The sequence below is a fragment of the Podarcis melisellensis genome, assembly GCF_964234715.1.
Source record: "Podarcis melisellensis genome assembly, chromosome: 2".
Classification (NCBI taxonomy): domain Eukaryota; kingdom Metazoa; phylum Chordata; class Lepidosauria; order Squamata; family Lacertidae; genus Podarcis; species Podarcis melisellensis.
This window is the reverse complement of record NC_138529.1, coordinates 35872562-35893716: the sequence shown is the minus strand read 5'-3', so window position 1 is coordinate 35893716 and position 21155 is coordinate 35872562. Positions and strand designations below refer to the sequence as shown.

General features: G+C 39.3%; 1 protein-coding gene across 8 annotated transcripts in view; it reads left to right on the top strand.

The window, feature by feature from the left end:
• TNRC6C (trinucleotide repeat containing adaptor 6C) overlaps positions 1-21155 on the top strand; it is a 115627-nt gene that overhangs the window by 44492 nt on the left and 49980 nt on the right. For 7 of the 8 annotated variants that reach the window (XM_081897442.1, XM_081897438.1, XM_081897437.1 and 4 more), the window contains exon 4: positions 9058-9390. In XM_081897442.1, coding sequence (XP_081753568.1) covers positions 9058-9390 — 333 coding nt within the window. Of the gene's footprint in view, positions 1-9057; positions 9391-19695; positions 19834-21155 lie in introns of all 8 variants that reach the window. The other variant, XM_081897444.1, reaches the window with a different exon arrangement.

The window sequence follows — 21155 nt, the reverse complement described above, 5'->3', positions numbered from 1 at the left end:
TTTGATTGGCTGGATGAATTGCTCTGATTTATGGGATCCATCTGTTTCCTGTAATGAATTCATAAACCCATCAAACAATGACCCAAACCAATTATGGGTGGGGGGGAAATACGTTGGCATGCTATGTTTTATGCAGTACGGCACTTGCATTGTATAATCAAAAATTCTTCTCACATACAGCACTTTGTAATGGAGCTGCTGTGTTTAATGGAAGCTGTAAATAAATCCTGTCACAGCAGTGGCCAAGAATGCATTGCTGGGTTTAACTGTTCCTATTCCAGAATACTCTCTTGTGTTGCACCTCTCTTTCCTCCTGCTGATGAAGAAATGCAAGGGGTTTTTGTGTGTGCTTGGAGGGGGTTGGGTTCCTTTATTTTAGGAGTGGAAGAGAGCATAGTACAGAATTTGATCTGATGATACTGGAAGTCTAAAACAGTGAGAAATCAACACTATGGGGATTAAGCAGTTTTTGTCACTTCTGTATGCATTCCTTCCTTCTGTTGTAGAAATGTGCTTAAAAGCTTTTATAGTAATTGAAATCTGGGTGACTGATCCCATTCATTGCATTAATAAAATCCATATACAATTTCTTAATGCTTTTGTGTAGAGTTGGGATTCCTCTGAGATTGTAATCATTAAAAAGCATATGTAAGTAATTATTGGATTTGTTTCTCTAAAATTGGATTAGGAAGTTAGATACCATTAAGTATGGTGTGATTATTAGCAGCAAGCAATTTGTTTAGAATGTGAGAAGCTTTTGTGCTGTATTACAAATAGATATCTATCATAAAAACACAAGGCAGTATTGGTTTTGTCTCTTAAAATCCACGTTTGAGCTCTCTTTGTATCAGAGTTAGCTCCTGCTCTGTTTATTTTGAAAATGAAATAGTCTGCAGTTCTTGAATGTTGTTTAGAAACCAAAATAGTGCATGAAATCCTGTCATTTAGAAATGAACAATGCAGTGCTCAAAAGTGGGCTGATCTTCTCAATGGCATCATGATGACACTAGACTAGATTTCTTTTCTGTATCTCAAGGAGCTGTTTAAATGACAACAGCAACAGCAATATATTACCTTCAGGTGAAAGGGTAGACAGGCAGCCTCTTGTGTAACTGGCAAGATCTTTTTGTAGATTGGCAGATTGGCCCTTGGGGCTGATTAACTGTGTGGTGCACAGCATTCTAGTGTTCTAGTCAGCCTCCACTGACCACAGCCGCTGCCATTCCGTGTTGTATCATTCTATAAAGTTTGCTAGATATATGTGTGAGAGTGTTTGTGCATTCAGAAGAAAAGCCCTCCCTTCCAAAATGTACCGCTTAGATCAAGAAAGGTGCTCTCTAACAATTGACAGTTTATGAGTCAGTCACTGGATCTGCTACACAGTAAAGAAAGCTTTAGCAAAGCTAATGCATTCACTCAAAGCAGCAGGCACTTTCCCACAATGCTGTAGGAAATCTCCACGGCTACTTAGCTGGTGGTGAGGGCTGTTATAAAATTGCATGTAAAGGATTTTATTTTAGTATGTGTTACAACTTGATGCTTTGTTGCTTTAAAATACCTTATGCAAATCACTGAAATGCTTGATACCCAAAGCAGCAGGATCATTTGGAAGCAAGCCATTTGTGATGTCTAAGGTTTTACTTTATCTTGGTGATGTAGCTGAATGCCTCTCTTCGAAATTCTATAATCAAGTGAACCTTATTTTTGGCAGAAAGACTTTATTATTATTAAGTGTTTCCCTGTCTTTTAATGAACCTGAAAGCGGGCTGTTTTTTGTGTGAGGATACATTCAGAATCCTTTTATAGTTTATTGAAAAATATCAGCTCTCATAAATATTTTTGAGGACATTAATTCTAAGTTAGTAGACCGATTACCTTCTTATTTCTAACTAGTGCTGTCAACTGATTAGTTTTTTAAATCATTTTATAGCTTTTAACTGATTGATTATATTTAAATACATTTGCATATTTTAAAATTCTACTGCTCGTGCCCTTTAAAAGGCTCTTAAAGAAATGGCACAATCTAGTCTTAAGGTTGAAATGTAGGATTTTTGTTTATTACATATCTCATTGTTTAATAGGTTAGAAACCTTTTTGGTATTTGCTTCTCCATCAAATACGTCTTTGCAATAGCGCACCAGAAGCAAAGTAGCACAGAAAAAACACACAAGTTCAACTGCTATCAGTGTTTCAGAAGATCCAGGTTTAAAAGATGTATTGACATTGAATTCCTTTCCATTCCAACTCATTAGCTTCTGTTTCATATGGCTAGGGGAAAAGTTATAATTATTACACTGTTAAAGACAGTCTATTACCCTTTGGTTGAAAAAGAAACATGTTCCTTTCCATAGAGTTGGATACACATGTAGAGATCTGATGTGCTAGTGTTGCCTGTGTAACACTGAATCCTTCAAGAGCCTTAATAATAAAGGCTCTAAATTGAAGTGTCAATGACACTATTGTTGGGCCAGTGAAACACAATTTATAGATCACTTGCAGAAATAAACAAGGAACACTTGTGTTTCCACTCTGATTCATTTTAAGGCAAAGGTAAAGGTACCCCTGCCCGTACGGGCCAGTCTTGCCAGACTCTGGGGTTGTGCGCCCATCTCACTCAAGAGGCCAGGGGCCAGCGCTGTCCGAAGACACTTCCGGGTCACGTGGCCAGTGTGACATTGCTGCTCTGGCGAGCCAGAGCTGCACACGGAAACGCCGTTTACCTTCCCGCTAGAAAGCGGTCCCTATTTATCTACTTGCACCCGAGGGTGCTTTCGAACTGCTAGGTTGGCAGGCGCTGGGACCGAGCAACGGGAGCGCACCCTGCCGCGGGGATTCGAACCGCCGACCTTTCGATCGGCAAGCCCTAGGCGCTGAGGCTTTTACCCACAGCGCCACCCGCGTCCACCTGATTCATTTTACCACTTTGCAATTATCTGAGACCATATTAAGAAAATTAGTAAAGAGCAACTGACATCTTTCTTTTTCATGGTCCCTCTGTGCAATCACACATAGGGTTTCTGTACCTGTGTATAGCTTAGCTCATTTGGCATATCTCTCAAGCTAGGCTAGATTTTTGGCACATGCCAAATCCTTACTGTCCATGTTCATAACTTCCTGCTCAGTTCTTTTTCAGTTATCACACTGGAAGAAGAACAGCTCTGTGTTAGAGTGCTTTCTGTGACATGGGGTGGTGGTGGTGGTGGTGTGTGTGTGTGTGTGTGTGTGTGTGTCAAAGTTTTTATTTGACCATTTTGGGGTTGTCCTTTGCTGCTCATTTGGGCCTAGGACTCAACAAGAGAGCTACTTTGCAAGAGTTTGTCTTGTGAGAGGAGACTCGCTCAAACTGATGGGCACAACCTCTTTCTTCTTTGTTGGTTGAATCTTACAATATAAATACCTTCAGCATTGGCAGACTTCCACCAACCAAGCAAGAAAAAACTGAGCTAATTTGAGTTTGATTTCTAAGTAGACAATGCAAACTTGTACTGTAATATTATCTCATTTGAACCTATGCCAGGAAAAGGTTATTATCTCCAAAAACAAAAAATCTTTTGCCAAATGCATATAATCCAGGAGAGCAAGTCCCACCCCTCCCAAATCTGGGCAATGTTTTGGAGAGTACACTCCCCCCATACATTCACATAGCTAATGATGACCTTGGTAAACTAAATAGCATCTTGCAAGAATCATTGGGGTGGTCTGGTGGGAGAGGTTATTTCCAGAGAGCTGAGTTGATGGGGCCCCTTCCTCAAGCCCCCTGTGCTTTCAAACCATGTTTCTAAGTGGAATTGAAATAGCTACCACAAAAGGTTTCTTGTTGGTGTTTATTTCCTAAGCCCTCTGCAAAAAGGCAACTAAAATACTATAGCAACTACTGGTTTATTCCCCCCCTCCACAAGCACAGCTAGGCAGCTCATCAGAAGAGAGAATGTTTAGATTGAAATTTTGGGTACAGGTAAGTACCCAAAATTTAGACCTCTAAAAAGCAGAATAGCTTATGGAAACTGGAAGACCTCCCTCACTTGCTGCATAATGCAATTCACTACAGGCTCACGAGTAAAAGCCCTGTCCTTCCAAGCAGCAATACTTCTTTACAAGACTGGCTTGAAATTCATTTCCTGAGGGACTGCAGTCAATTTAATTCATACTATACATTGTAAATGTATTCCTTAAAGGTCACCTGCAGTAGCAGAGTCTACCACCAAGCTGCTAAATGTATTTAAGCAAAACAAAATACTTTGAAGGAATATCAGATATTTTGTAAAGCAGAAGGACTTTTGCTGCAAAAGCCCATCAGCACACATTATCAAGCAAGTGTTCAATGTGGGTTAAGCTGTATTTGAAGTGGCACATATCTACTTTATAGAGAAGCATGTCTAAAAGGCAGGTGCGGTGCCTTTTTGAACATAAGACTAAACTTTGGATTAAGCAAATGAGCCTCAGACTAGTGTACTCCCACCTCCCCTGTTCTACCGTTATTGAAACTATGGCTTGTTTAAATCACTGGTATTTTTCTAGAAAAAGAGGTGCTGGAACTCATCATGAATGCCTTCCTTGTTCTCTTATAATGGCAATGGCACCCACCTGAGAGGTGCTGGAACTGAGTTCTGTTTGAAAAAATGCCCTGGTTAAGACTATGATTAATTTAAAAAAGCCAGGATGAACCCTTGGTATATGATCCTGGCTTCTTCACTAACTAGAATTCCCTCAAGTTCCCAAGTAATAAGGAACTTTGGTTCATTTGAGACTGGAAGCAAATACTTCTGCTCTCCTCCTTACAGCTGCCCCAGACAGGAGGATGGGGTGTAAGTGAGCATGAGTTTCAGCAATATGTCCCATCTTGTCCTGATCCCATGATGAAGCCCACAGGGCAGGGTGAGTCTGTTGTTACGGTACCAAGGAAACTTCCTAGTGAACAACTTGCTTCAGGAAGGCTTAGAAGTGAACTGAAGCCTTTTGAACTTCCGCCTCTAAGTCCCTTCTCATAGGTTCAATCTGCTTTTGGAAAACTGGCGTCTCTGAAAGGGGCCATGTTCTGACCTAAAGCCCTTGCACCTCATGGCCTCCCTCCTTGTGTGCTCTCTGTGCTGTGGACTGGTGAGGTGGTGTGGGAAGCATTTATTTCCTCAGATCTGGGGAAAGGTAACCCCACAGTCCTGGCTCTTGGGATCCTGAAACTGTGAGAACTGGCTCAGCAGGTTTTTGCTTGCCGGCCTTGGGTGCAGTAGTCCTCTGACCATCAACACCAGGCTCAGATCCAGGAACCTTAGCCAGTGACATTGTAACATCTAATTTGGGGTCCTGGTCACTGCTGGGCTCTGGGGTCATATCTCCAAGCATATAATTGTTTAGCATAATGTCCAAACTGACCCTTTGAATAAGAATTAGCAGAGGAGTGGTTCTTTCATTTTCTGCTTTTTAAAAACTAATGGGAGCTATGTGCACAGCATTGATGAGAAGCTGAATTGTTTATTCTTCAGTTTTGTCTTAATTTAAAAAGGAGCATTTAGCTTCTAATATTATCCTCCAAATCCATTTGCTATTTAATTTTCCTTTCCATTGTGCAATTTTTTGTTTTGATTTGTTTTGAGACGGTCTCTGTACAAATAAAACATGTTGTTGCTTTTATTCTTTACCATATCTAGGTTCTTTGTGGAGCCCATTGGCTTTTCTCAGTTGTCATTGTGCTTTTCTACTTAACCATAGTAGTGCTTCTAGATTTTCTCCTGCAGGAGAATCAAACAGCAGCTTCTGCAAAGTCTGCCTTAGATCAGTGCTTGGAATTGGTGGATTTCCCAAGGCCATATTTTTATTTGACTAGCACTCTGTGCTCTTTCAGCCATTCTGATAACTCATGTGGGCTGCCAGTTGCATTGTGTCACGAGCACCCCCTCACTGCTAGACTCCCAATTGCTTTGCGCCAGAGAATCAGGCGCAGACCAAGTGAGTTTGGCCTCATTACTTCAGGCAAGATTAGCATGTGTGACATGTTTGATAGAAATCTGGAGGGCAGGTCTGAGGCACACATAACTGGGATGTGTGCACGTGGCTGATATAAATAAGTGAATAGGTCTGAATAAGAAAAGCCAGACAACAAAGATTTAGCATGATACAGAATTCACCTCCGAATTAGTCGTCCTACAATTTTGGTTTCCTGTCTCAAAACCCTGCTTAGAGATCTACAATTTCTAATATCTTCCCTGTATAAACACTAGCCTTTTACTGTGTGTGAAATGGATACATGCAATGTCTTCTGTTTCAAAGCCTAAAGATGTGCTGTCTCCTGTGAACAAATGGCTTTCACCAAAGAAGATTGTAACCTGAGAAATTTTACAAGGGAAAGGTTTATTTTTGTTTGGAGTAATTGGGGAGTAAAAGCTTGAGAGCTTACAATGGTAATGTAATGGTTTAATGCATAATAGTTGTAGAACAACTGGATGTGTTCATTATGTGGCAAATGGTTGAATGAAGGAGAAAATAGTGCAGACTTGCACGTGCAGTTCTTAAACCTGAGAAGTTCATTCAAATGCTTAAAGAGTATTCTATAGTGCAGTTGTAGGCATGTCTACTCTTGTGTAAACTTCACTGAGTTCAGTGGGACTGACTCTCAGGGAGGTGTGCATAGGGGTGCAGTCCTAAAGAATGGATAGATTTTTTGAATTGTAGTTTAAGCCACCATGGCAGCATTTCACATTCAATGCAATCTTATCATGTTGGTCACCCTTTCTGATTTTATTAAAGCCAGGAAGGGTGTACACTGGAACCACTGGGAAATCTGAAATTCCCAAATGCAGACTATCCTGTCAGAATGTGAGAGATTTTGACCAAACATATATTAATATGAAAAAACTTTGGTTTGGTGTGTGTGTGTACACACACATGCATGCACATGAAAGGGCAGCTCCTTCTGTGCCTGACTGACAGATGCTGACAGTGCAACCCACAAAGGACTTAAGCTAGTTAAGCCAGGTGGGCTTTTGGGACCACAAAAGGAAACTATTAGAATTTGCAGCTTGAGAGCCTAGCTGTCAACATCACACACTTATCTCCATCATATTATGGTTTCCTGTACAACAGTAGTGGGGAATCTGTGGCCCTCCATATTTTGTAGAATCATAGAGTCATAGAACTGTAGAGTTGGAAGGGACCACAAGGGTCATCTAGTCCAACCTCCTGCACTGCAGTAATCTTTTTTGCCCATTGTGGGGCTTCAAGAGTCTCATGCTCTACCAACTGAGCTATTCCAGCTGAACTCCAACTCCTGTTAGCCCTATTCAGCATGCCTAGTGGTCAGGGATGGTGGGAATTATATTCCAGCAACATCTGGAGGGTCACAGGTTCTCCACCCCTATGGTACAGGATGAGCATACTGGAAATTAGAAATGGGGGGAAAAGAAGGTTGTAGAAAAGGCAAGATGGCAACAGAGCAAAGTTGCACATCAAATTTGCACGAACTTTTTGGACTACTATCTCTGGATAACATTCTTAGCTGTAACTTTAAAAAAGAAACTGATTTCCAATAGATCAGATTAGGTAGGAAATAGAAAATTCTGTGAAGATGTATTAAGATGTCTGTATTTAAATGGTACAAAACATTTGTATTTGGCAATGTAATTAATGTAGTAAAACTAGCTAATTTCCTCCCCAAAGTCCTTTTAGTAAACACCCACACACATTCTGTTTTAATAGGATCACATTGCTTAAAATTTTCCAGGAGCCTGACTCTGGCAGCAAATACTGCTGCATCAGCTGGTTAATGGTACAGTTGTGGATAAAAAAGTCATGTTATACTTTCCCATCAATTACTTTGTGATTTCCTCTATCTCTAGATATTAACCTTAGCAGGTTACAGGGGGTGGGGTGGGGATTAATACAGTACAAGCATTTCTCTGTTTGATACTTCATTGTTCTTGGATAATGTTACTACAATGGGGATCTAGCTCTGGTTTCATTCCAATTAAAAACCCAGGAAATGTTTCTAGTTTTGAGCAGCTGCAGAGGTTTAAACAAAGTCTGTATTTCATCTGTATTCCCAGAGTATACATTCCTGGGCTGTGTTAAATGTACTGTATATGTAGTGCAGCACATTGACTTTGAGCTTTACAAATGAAGTTGAAAAGAATGTAAAACACAAGGGCTGCTGTGAATTTTGTAGAATACTTAAGCTCATTTTTATTCTGTAATTGTTCAGAGAAGCAGGGTATGAAGGAATAGCATCTCTTTTTGTACCTATGTAACAGCAGCTGATTTACAAGATAAGAGGTGAAGTTTGACATTTATGAGAAGGCACAAATTGAGTCTTCATTGTGATTTGTTAAGAAGATATTGAGATTATTCTAACAACTTGGTACCTAAGCCTGCCTGAACATTTGTGACCTAGTGTGTAAACTATACCAAACTATGATTTGCTGACTTTTATCTGCATGAACTGTTACTATGCTGTATGAAGTTTTTCTAAGCCATCGTAACATAAGGTGTTCTGTGTGAGTGCTCAGAAACCTCAGTTGGTTCAAAATGCATATAATACGGGACATATATTATTTCATTTGTGATGGTTATTGATTTGTTTCCAGGTCCGATGCAAAATACTGGTTTTGACTTCTAAATCTCTCAGTAATCTGCCTCATCCTAGATGTCCCTGGCCTTCCACTTAAATCAGCATTTGAAGCCTTGCCTTGCATTCCTTCATATGCAGAAAGCAGATGGGCATATGAGACAGGGCCTTTTTAGTTGTGGAGCCATGATTAGGGAATGACATGATAATGGATTAGGGACCTGTTTCTAAAATTATTTAAATGCACATCACATACGATCCCTTCATACTTCATAATCGGTCAATGTTGCCAATAAATATTTTTTTAGAAAAATGATTGCATTTAAATGTACAATGTGTTGGTTTTCCATAACACATACTTTGGGGGAAACTACTAAGTTTCTATTTAAAACAAATGTACAAAGGTGGACTGAGATCTACTTTCAGTTAAGCTGTGTTTTTAAAAGAATGTTGTGTAATTCTTTCGCCCAATAAATGTGTTCTTAATATTTCATTTTCAACAGTGCCAGAACCTATTAAGACCAGTTTAAGCCAGCCCCAACCTGCCGGTACCAGTACCAGTACTTCCACCAGCACTATTACTAACAATAGCAATGGCAAGCGTGCATCTGCCAATGGGCAGCAGCCAGCTGCATCCCGATACCTGCCTCGTGAGGTGCCTCCACGCTTCCGCCAACAAGAACAGAAGCAGCTCTTAAAAAGAGGCCAGCCTCTGCCTACTGGAACTCTGATCAGCACGAGCCCAGCGCAAGGTACTGGACAAGCAGGAGCAAGTCCTCCTCCACAGCCAGGAGTAGGTGGACATCACCACCCCAGTAAAACTCAGACCCCAGCAGGTAAGGATTTATGCTGGAAAATGCATTGCATGAAGAGAACCTGTTCAGATTCTCAATTAAATAGTTAACCTTTAACTCAGAATTGCCTTTCTCCCACTCAGAACATAGTGGTCATTTAGAGGGGAAGACTTTGTTCTGTTCTCTGGTCGCAGGAGTACATTCACCTAGAAAGTATGTGCGAGCAGTGTAGAAATGAGACTTAATTCTTCAGAAACACTCAAATAAAGCCATGTTGGTAGCTTATTAAACAGTAGTCACATGCTGTTTCTGTACCAAATGTTGCCTGTTTCAACACTGCAGATCTCTGCTTACCATACTCTAGTTGAGAACATTGCCCATGCATGCTTCCCTGAGAGGTTAGAATAGAAATGTAATTAACTAAAAGTCTTGAAACCAAGTTAGCAAGAAGCAGCTTGTAATTGTAAAAGCTTTCCTACAGGCAACAGCTAGGACTAATTAATTGAGACAGTGGTTGTTTTCAGCTAAGTTCTACTGAGGGTAAACCCACTGAAATTACTAAACCCATGTCTGTCAATTTCAGTGGGTCTACTCTTATTAGAACTTAGTTGGATGCAACCTTGTGAAATCATATGTATCTAAAAATGGTGTACAAAAGGAATACAACTCTCAAAATGGAAGGTGGATCTCCATGGGAAGAGTGCATTCCTTCAACGAAAACCTTCACAGCCTGATGCTTGTATATCTTGAATGGACCAAGTGATGATTGCTGATCAGCTCATTCTGAGTCCGTACATCTTGAAGTATATTTTGGCTTAAATAATTGTTATGGTGCTTTTGCTTCCTTGATACCCCATTCTGAGTAGACATTGAAACATATTGTGCTTGAATATACTTGTACTGAGATAGGCAGATCCTATAAGCTAAGGTGTATGCTATATGGAGGCCTTACAGTTAATCTGTAACTTAAAGGGAGGCACACACCTTTGAAGAGTCTTGCCTGTTCACTTTATTTTGTTAATTGGTAGATTGATTTACTATGTTTTGTCAGAGCTGCATCCTTGCTACAATGTTCAGAAGCTATAAGTGTCCTAAAAGCCATGAGGCAATGTTGCCTTCTCAATGGACTTTGGCTTCATGTTAGGTTACATGTGTATAATTTTAAGGTTTGTTCTGATGTAGCCATAATGCGGATAATCTTAAAATATTCACTGTTACAATAACAACATTAATTTTCTTCATAGTTATTTGTAGCCCACATAGGAAAACATAACACAACATTTAATCTTGCTTCATGCTTGGTTGACTTCAGGTATTCCTTTCAGATCTTCAGTTCTCATAATAGAAGGCTGTCATGGGGAAAATAGGTATATAACATGTACTCAAGTAATGCTTCATAATATTTCTCATTAACCAATCTTCAGAAACGTTTGAAATCACACATCCCTTCTAAACTCTCTGTATCTTCTGCTCAGTCACAAATATCTGTCTTGCTCCTCTAACCCCTGTGCAGCAGCTTCTTGTCCACTTGCTTGGATCCACTCCCATCTGTGTCTCCTTGCTGCATTTCATCTCTGCTTTGAGTAAACTGGACATCCAGGCAAGCAAGAAATATCAGCCTCCCTCCTGCTTATTTCCAGCAATTCCAATGCAGTTATAGCTCACCGCCTATTGAGAAATCTTAAATTTTGACTGTTTATGGAAGGGGTGGGGAACCTGTGGCCGTCCAGATGTTGGACTACAATTCCTATCATCCATGACTGGCTGGCTGAGGCAGAGGAAAGTTGGAGTTCAGCAACATCTGGAGGGTCACAGGTCCCCCACTCTTAGTTTATGACATATGTAGATATGAGTCAAACATTTCATACTACCAGCTGTTCCCCTGCACAACCCAATCTGAGGAAAGCTGTCCGCAGAATTTGTCCATGAGTGCATGAAGCTGTCTTACATCAAAGCTACATACACACTATACCTTTAAAACACATTTCTGCCCTCCAAGAATTCTGGGCAGTATAGCTTGTTAAGTGTTGCTGGGAATTATAAATATGTGAGGGGTAAAAGACAATGCCTAGAATTCTCTGAAGGGAAAGAATGTGCTTCAGAGTTGCTTGAAAGGTATAGTATGTGTGCAGTCATAGTCAAATCATTGTTTCATCTGGTTCTGCTTTGTCTATTCCCACTGGCAGTGACTTTCTAGTGTTTCAGACTGGTCTCTTTCTCAGCAATACCTGAACATGCCAGGTATTGAACTGGGGCTTTCTGTGCAAGATGAGCCCTGTTCTATCTGACCAAAAGGCCATTTAGTCCTTTGCTCTAAATACTTCCTATTCTAACAGTGGTCAGCCATTTGTGAAGTTTGCAAGCAGGACCTACGTGGACCTACCTCCAGATTGAGGTAGAGGAATGGGAATAACATAGCCCTCTTCCCTTTCTAAGAAGCTACTGTTTATGCATTGCAATCATTGCCTGACACCACTAGGCCTTCTGAGTCTTCCTTTTATAATTTTGCCAAATGCTTCTACAGCCTTTAAAATGTGTTTGTGGGAGGGGTTTATTGTTTTGTTGTTTTTGTTTTAACTATTTGTGCGTTTACCTTGTATTTTTACCTTGTGAACCACCCTGATATGATGGAGGGTGGTATATAAGTCAGATAGATAGATAGATAGATAGATAGATAGACAGACAGACAGACAGACAGACAGACAGATGATAGGCAGGCAGGCAGGGAGGGAGGTAGATAGAGTATACTTTCCCCACCTTTGATATCCAGCAACTGGTATCCAAAGGCATATGGTTTCTGATTGTGGAGGTAGTATGCAGCCATCATGGCTGGTAGAAATTGATAGTCTTGTTTTTCAACAGCCTCCCTGACCGAACTGGCTGAGGTTGTCTTGTTGGAGGAACCCAGAGAGGTGGTTTGGGTGACTTCAGCATGCATGGTGAGGATTCCTTATGTTCAGCTCGGGAGTTCAGGGCAACCATAGGCCTTTTTCAGATAGTCATTGGTCCAAGGCACAGAACAGGGCATAATCTTGATTTAGTCTTCACTTCATGTGAGGAGAGGAGTGATCTGGAAATAAAGGATGGTGAATATCACTCCATTATCATGGTCAGACCACTTCTTTGTGAGATATGGACTTGCAACAACAATTCTCCCCTGCAAGGGTGGGGAACCAGTTAGGATGGTCCACCTGCTGGAGACTGATGGAATCTGATAGATTCCTAACTGCTGTGGGGATTTTTCAGTGGATAGAACAGGTGATCCTGTCAAGGCCGTAGTTTCGTTATGGAATGGTGAGACACAACTGCTCTTGAAGGCCCTTTCTAGTGCTGTGGAGTCCACTTTGTTTCGCTATATACTGAGAAAGTGTGGTTGATGAAATGGGCTGAGCTAGGGTTGGAGCATAAGTTTCAGTGAGCCACTCTATCTCTGTATTGGTTTATTTCTCAAAATCTGAGTTGGAACTTATTGTTTGTTTAAGTCAGCTGAAAAATTCAGCAGCTGTTACTTTAAGAAACCATGAGAGTTGGCAACTGTTCCTGCTATAAATGCATGATATGATATTGTAGCAGGATGAGCTAGTCCTGTGAGAGTTAATGGGCTTTAGGCCAGCTTATATCATAGCTGAGAAGAATTACTTGTGGATCTCAGAATATATTCCTTCCCAATAATAGCCTGAGAAAAGATGAGGCTAAAAGGGGTCTACCAAAGCTGATCCAGGCAGTATGAATGAAATGCAAGGCTTATTTGGAGTAAGTAAATGGAAGGAGGCATTCTTTTGTAAGAAGGAGTTCAAGATACACTGAGTGCAAATCTTTCCAATCCCTTATCCAAAAACAAATGGATAAATGCTTCAGGTGTATTTTTAAAAAATCCATTTTACTGATTATTGTGATTAGTAAACTATTTTGCATTTTCCCCAATCTAAATGGTTATGACTCAGAGGGGGCAGTGCTGAAGTCTAACTGAAAGTTCTGTGTCCTCTGAAACACATTCATTGGGATCAGACTGTGGTTCTTCAGACATGAGGAGGAAAGCATTCAGGAACAGCAGGATGGAACCTGAGCAGTAAAGTCAAAATCAAAAAACAGTTTCAAGGGCTAAATCATGGTGAGGTTTGAGTCTAATTGAGCCCTGATTCCCATTTTTCTTTCATTTGTATGCCTTAATACGCTTAACTGTGATAGAAAAATTGGCCGGCACTTGATTATTGTTTGTAGCAGTTTAAGAATCCTTGTAAGCAAAAAGTGCCAACATCCTTCTTATTGGAGTTGAAGTCTTACCCCATTTCCTCCAGCTCTTGTGCCTTCTTGTATTGTTTTTGTGCTTCCTGGCTATGCAGTCTTAAGGCTGGCAAAATAATCTTTTCTAGGTATGCTGAATGCTGAAACATTCCTTAAATTCTTAACATTCCTTTGTTTGTTTTTCTCAGAGGTCTGATGTCCTAGACCTTAAATGCTGGTTTAAGTGTGGTGGTAACATTTCATCAAATTGTTACCAGCTAATATGAGATCTTTAATTGAAAATACATGTGTTGTATCCAGTGCTGTGCGAGTGAAGCTGCACTTGTGCAATGGGACTGCATTGTGAACTCCCAAATATGCTCTGGAGGCCTGCCCCCTAACCCTCTGGAGCAGATTTTTTGGGGTGTGGGGACTATAGAGGACAGGACAGGAAGGCATACTCAACAGCATTTGGGTGCAACCCTATGTATTTTAATATGTTTATTCTTGAAAGACAGTTATGCTGCAGCCTCTATGCAAATTGCTTTATTTTATTCTTCCTAGTGGATTAGTTCATGTGGAGTTATACATCAACCTTAGGGGTTTGATTGAAATAGGCTGGATTTAGAATGCATTCTCACTTATAGCAGTGTGATTCTGCTTTGTCCTTTATTTAGATTTTTAATTCTGCCTATCCTTGATATTTCTGGGTGGGGAACATATGAAAACAATAGCAGTAAAATACTTTAATAAGATAGGAAAATAAATCTGCCATCAGGTTTCATATGGTTTTGAAGCACATTCTGCTGAATCTTAAACCAAAATGATTTTAGTTTCTTGGTTGCACATCAAAGGTTTGAATGTCTGGAGAAGAACTCCACTTTTGGCAGAGGGCCTTGGATAGATTTTCTAAGTGCTGATGCTGTTGAAATCTAAATATGTAAGTGGAGAACCAACGAGAATGCTAGCACCAAATGTACACTTGAAGGAAAGATGACAGGAAGGAGAAGTAATGGAACTGGAGGAGTTTTATGCTTTCCACTATATCTTTAAACTGAATGACTAATAAAATTGCTAAGATACAACATAAATTTCCATGGGCCTTTGCAGTAATCAGTTACCTAATACATAAAATATGTATGCAAATAAATGCCATATTTGTTAAAACATTATTATTACTAAACTATTTATACCCTACTCTATCAGAGCACTTTACATATGGTTGCCAGGTGATTTCTGATCCAGGCAGCTTACTTTCATTTCTTCAGCAGTAGAACTGTTGAGTGCTTTCAGACCATTTTTGAGCATTATTGTTCCATATTTTGCTAATTAAAAGCATAGTTTAATGTAGTATAGCTGACGATATTGAAAAGCAGATGTGTTTTGGAAAACTCTCAAACTAGAGTGAAAATTAAAGGTGGGTATTGAAGTGGAAAGTTACACACATTCCAAAATATAAGGACAACCACTTTTGTGCAATGCCTAAACAATAACTTAGCATTTAAAGAGAAGTAGACTTGTGCATGCTATTTAATTTCTTAAAGAAGGGTGACATATCTGTGACCACTATTTTAGATACACCTCTGCATATAATTTATGAGACCTTGTTAAAACTGGATGCTAGCTTAAACATTCAGACTTCACTGAATTACAAATGATTGCATTGCCTTGAGTATCTTGAGGTCTAAAACTATGAAAAATATTCCTATAAATGCAGTTTAGTCCAAAGTTCACAAAGAATGAAAGGAGAATTTCCCCAGAATTCTGTAGGTTCTGATATATTTGTTAATATCCCTTTTTAAAACCTTGTCACTTGCTGTACCTGTTATATGATACTTATTGAAATTCAGACCCCTGGTATTTAGAAATTTCTGAGTGATAGCTAATTAAGCCATATTTGGAGTAGACCCATTGAAATCAAGGTGCTTAAGTTACACAATTCCATTGATTTCAGTTGTTCTACTCTTGAGTATGACTAATATTGGATATCGTCCACTGGTTGCCAGAATATGTTTCTTGTATTATAATATGTTCCTACATTATGTTCCCAAAATACATTAAGTGCTTAGTACACTTTTCATCATCATAAAAACATGAAATTTAAGTACTAGTTTGCTTAACAGATTTTGTCCCTGAGCCGAACATTGAAATGTGTGCTAATATAATTTTATTTCTCAATGGGGGAGAGGGAGGAGAGTGGACAAATTAACCCACTACCCAGTGGGGTATATTGGAAACTGAATGAGAATTCTTCAAGGCTATCATATCATGAAAGTTTGGCTACATGGAGAAAGGGGTTCAGAACAGTCAGAAGGAGAGTGTGGGACATGGACTTTGCATCTAATAATAGCTGAGCCTTAAAATGTTTGTCTCGAGGTTAAGGAAGAAGAGCACCACTTTGGTAGTTGGCTAAACTTGGCATTTGGGAGGTTGTGAAAAGTGTACTATGTAATCAGTAACCTTTGCCGCCTTACAATGGAGTTTTTGTATATTTTTAGCATGGCTAATCGGTTTTGACTGGGTTGGAAGTTGACCTGCTCTTCCTGCTGCTTATGTCCCACTTGAAGTCCTAATCTTCCTTTGGGATGTTTGTGACATAACACTTACTTGCTGTGGAGAGGAAGGTGCCTATCATGTAAAACAAGTTTAGGATTTCAAATGACAATTCCAGATAAATAGATGAATTTCTAAGCAGAAAGCTGATTTTAATATATCTCCTAAAATGTATGCACATTTGTTTCAAGTTACATATACACATATATGTTGTCCTAAGCATTATGATACTCTGTTAGAAGTGGCCACATTATTTTATTTATTTAAATGCATTTATAATTTTTTTTTAAAAACCCTCTGTGTGGTATACAATATTTCCGTGTAAAATTATATTAAATAGTAAAATTACCATTTTTGTGTGCTTAGAAGATTATTGCAATTGTAACTTGCACCAAAAAGATAACACTGCTTTTACTTTCTGCTTGAGACTTGCCTTAAAAAAATTCCAGACATCTGAGAAAGTAATATAATTGGAGAGTTGTAACACTTGTTTTGCAAAAAGAAAAATCTTTTCTGCAGGGCTTGAAGAAAAGAATAGCTTTAAATTGATAATCTGTAATAAACTACATGTACACCACCTTTGGTTCTATGATGGAAGAAAGTCAGGATATAAAAGCAACAAAGGGGAAAAAATGGAAAACAGCATTAGTAATTGCTGCACCCATTACTTAGTGGCATAGAGGTGGTTGGGTGCAAGACTGGAAAAGTGGTTTTAATTCCTAGGGCCAGCATCACATTTTGGGGTTGCCTTTGTCATGGTTTTAAATGCCAGACTTAAATTTGTAGGTGCTTGGCTACCAGGTGCTTGGGAGTCTTCCAACATTGGCAAGATCCTGCCAACAGCTGATCTCTCTATCTAGTATGTCTGTGAGTAATTGGAATAGTTTGGAACACATTTTAAATACCTTTGAAGTCTACCATGTTTAAAGGACAACGAAGTAGCTACAAGTGCAGTGTATAACTCTTTCCAGATATACATTCTGGAGTGAAATATATTCTTAAATGCCCATACCATCCCCATAGGATGCCTGACAACTATAGCTCAATTCAGGACACCTTTGGGTTGGAAAAGGAAGACAGATATTGGTTAATAGGGCAGAAGTAATTTTATTTCCTCATAAACTAATGTCTGGCTTTTCAGTATTTAGCAATTGTTAGAAACTAACTTGTAAATAGTACTTTGAACACACCATAGTGGATTTTTAAAAATTAAAAATACATATTTGATATATTTGTAGCAGGGCTCGAAATTAGCAGGGAGCATTTTGCACCCAAAGATTCTCCATTTGCGAGCACCTCAAAAAGTCTCCATTTTTTTGCGCCTGGTTGTCACTCAAGGATTACTGAAATATATGTGATTTGAAGCGTCAAAGTATATGTTAAGGATAGACAATATGTTAAGGAGTTTAACAATAAAGAGTAGAGTGTTTTGAAAACTGAAGTACGGTACCAATACTTTTATTTTAAACACCAAATTAAACATGTACTAACAATTTCTGCTAAAAATGTGATATTAACAATGTGTCACTTATGTGAATTGCATATTAATTCATGCTTATCAAAATAATAAATAAGAAGTGTTGCTGACCCCCTCCCCCTGGCGTCTAGACATTCTGTTTTGGTGCCCACAACCCAGGTCCCAGAAGCCATTTGGCTCCTAGATATTCTATCCCTGTTTCTAACACTACTTGGTAGCAGATATGTTGACATATCTGATATATTTGCACCTCCCTCCTTCAATTAGTCATTTACACACATTGACAGCCTTGGGATGGGGAAACCTAACAAACCACCAACCCAGTGGTTCAAGGTGATATTCAGTGTCACCAGCCCATCCTGTGGGCATCTGCAGGCATCCTTGCTTTAGGCTTTCAGGTGTCTCTTGAAGACTTTATTACACTGACAGGCCTATGCAGTATTTGATCTGGGTTTTTTAATGTTTTATAATTTTTTAATATTGTTAGATTATGAGAAGGTGGTACAGAAATACTTTTAAAAGAAAAATAAATTTTATAGAAAAGAGAATCCAAGAATTTGCAAAATGAGAGCAAAAAAATTAAAGAAAATACTGAAACCCAAAAATATAAATTCTTAAGAGAAGGTAAAGCAGTTGCAACGACTGAGGAATTGGTGGCAGCTGCTTGTGACTAAATGTTCAAAGAGACATCAGTGATACAGTGTCATTTAACAAAAGAGATTGTTGGCCATGTATACCCTGCATTTAAAAATGGTGCCAAAGTAACCTAAATGCATATAGGCTTCAGGTTGTAGAAGTTTGCAGGCAAATTCATGCAGACTAAGCACATTTGCATTTTTAATTTTACATGCTTTTTTCAGTTACACAGAGGACAGTCCACTGTGCAGGTCAATGAACCCTTGCATGCTGAAGACTGCAGGACATTTGAAGTTCTGGCCACTGGAAATCTTTCTCCTTTCTCAGCAGCTCCTCTGGCTACTTCCATTAGCAAAGCCTGCTCATTTTTGAGCCTAGCATATAACTCTTATGGGCTAGAAACTTACTTTTTAAATTTACAGTATATATATCTTAAATTCACAGAATGTTGGCTATGTTCCTTCATATGCTTGGTGCAGTTTTATGTGTATATTTTTAGGAGCTAGATAATGTTTTGTGTGCATTTTAACTTTTTTGTTTCTGAATAATTGCAGCTGATTCTTCTCCTATGAGATCTGCTGTGGCAAGTTGATGCATATTTTAGTTACTTCTGGGAGTACTTATCCTATGCTAGGACAACTATATTATTAGTAGTAATCCCTATTGGTGGTTGATTTTATAGTCTTATAGATGGATGGCACCAAAATTCATAGCTTGTATGCTATAAATCACCTGATTTGCTCTCAAAATCTAGGAAGGCTGGCAGTGAACTTTAAGCAGCAGTAAAAGAGTTCCCTCTGCCATTCCATGCTTTGAAATTGTGAGAGGGAAAAGCACTTACAGCCTATAATGTATTGTTTGAGCACGCAGTGACAGTGCTGTACGCTCACAAATAGAAGCTGTGATTTTTAATAGACTTGCATGTTTTCAGCTTTCGCGATAAAGGCAGAGAAGTAATTAAGCACCTGGAGGCTTGCCAGGTTCTATATAAGGTTTGTCCCCAGTATTGTAGTTAGTGCTGGTATGCCAAGTGTGTGTAGCACTGCTGTTTAGAGAAGGAAAGAAGAGGATGGAAACATGAAGGAGGCAGGAATGTATTTGCATGCAGCCAATCGGCAATATGCGGCTGTTCTTTTGGCTGACTTTCAAAAACCAGAAGAAAAGCAGCCACCGTGCTAATTGTGGCTAGGTCTCGAAGTGAAAATGTTTTGTGACAGTTGAAAGAATTTAAAGAGGAAGGAAGATCGGTTTAGTGTCAGCTGCAATTAGATAATCAAAGCTTTAAAATCCTCATCTGTTGATACCTTACCCAGAGTTAAGGGGGCTGTGTGCTGCTGGAGGTGGGGGTAGGAGTCTCCCTGTGTGGAAAGGGCATTTCCAAAGCCAGCACAGCTAGGGCCTGAGCAAGCTTGCAGGTTGTCTGGGCGCACACTTGCACTGAGCGATTTTCTTGGCAGCTCTACAGGATGAGGCTCACTCTGTACACAGCCGACATATTGAAGCCGAGAGCCCAGGCGAACCTAGATGCAGGAGGGGAGACAGCTCTGCACACAATGTAGCGTCTCCTAGGATGGTTGGGCAGCACCTTTTCTCAGGTATTTCATTACTCGTTGGCCCCTATAAAGCAGCAAGGGGGGGAAAGGGGGCAAATGGCATCTGCTTCTGCTAAATCAGTTTATTACATAATGTTTCAGAGACAGCAGCAGCAGCACAGCGTCCTAAGCTTTTGGCTGCCTTTCAGGTTTGATAAAATGGCGTCCTCAGAGAAAGAGCTGCTTGCTAAAGATATGCTGCGCTGGGCAAAAAAATGAAGTTGTTATTTGTCATTATCTACTGCTGTTTGGTTTTGGAGTGTTAGTGTTTCATGGAGTACTCACTATCTAATAATGAAGAATGCTCTTTTTTATGCTGCTCAGCTCTTTTTCTGAACGCATTAAAGGTTCCCACATCAGACGGAACATACTTTGTAGCATACCGTAGTGAAGAAAATTAAAAGAGTAATAGGCTTTTCCACATGCGTTGCCTAATTTTGGATTTTGTCTCTAAATAAAGCTGTTTTATTTAGCGTTCTCATCTCTTAACCCTTCCACATTTGCATATGCCTTTCTGGGAGAGTCTTGACTGCTTCAGCATTTATGGAGTCAGTGTTGTTGTGAAAGCAAACTTGCAGGACAGATTCCCACTTAAATGTTTGTGCTTTTTGAATTCTTGACTGCATAAACAAGTATTTCAGCTACTAGAATGAAAGAAACAAATAGAAAGAAGCTGACTTCTTGGATGCTTTCAAATTTGTACTAGTTTTGAGATTAGTTCTTACCTCAGATCTAAGTGCTGATCAAATCAGTCAATGTCTGTTCATGTTGGTAAACATACAAGCTTAACCATTTCCCATTGAATTTGAATGGAGTTTTTTTGTTCCAGGATGCACATTTATAGTGAATGTCCATGTTTTTCTTCATAAGGTTACATTTCACTCTGATTTTGAGATTGCTTTCTGATATGTTTTGATCATTTAAAATACTGATTATGATATCAGATCTTGGAGTTACATTAAAATGTTTATTGAGGTCATGGTACTGATTACTTTTTATTTCAGACAGGGAAGTTATTGTTGCCCCAATTTAGAATCGTGGAATTTTGTCACATCAGTCTTAAAAAACTCAAATTGTCGAAACCTACAGCACTAACAGTTTAGGGGCTGGCTTATATCTGGATGAGGCACAGTGTAACAGCTGTTTGAGAAGATCCAGCTTATTTGTAGAGGGAGATTGGCCTGTCAATCAAGTATCATTTTAAAGTCCCAAATCATATATGACAAGTACAGAACATGCAATTTATATTTAATAGCTTTCAGTGCTATAGTACAAAATGTAAGTGATCTTCATTATTAACTACCGTCATAGTTACCTTTTTTTAA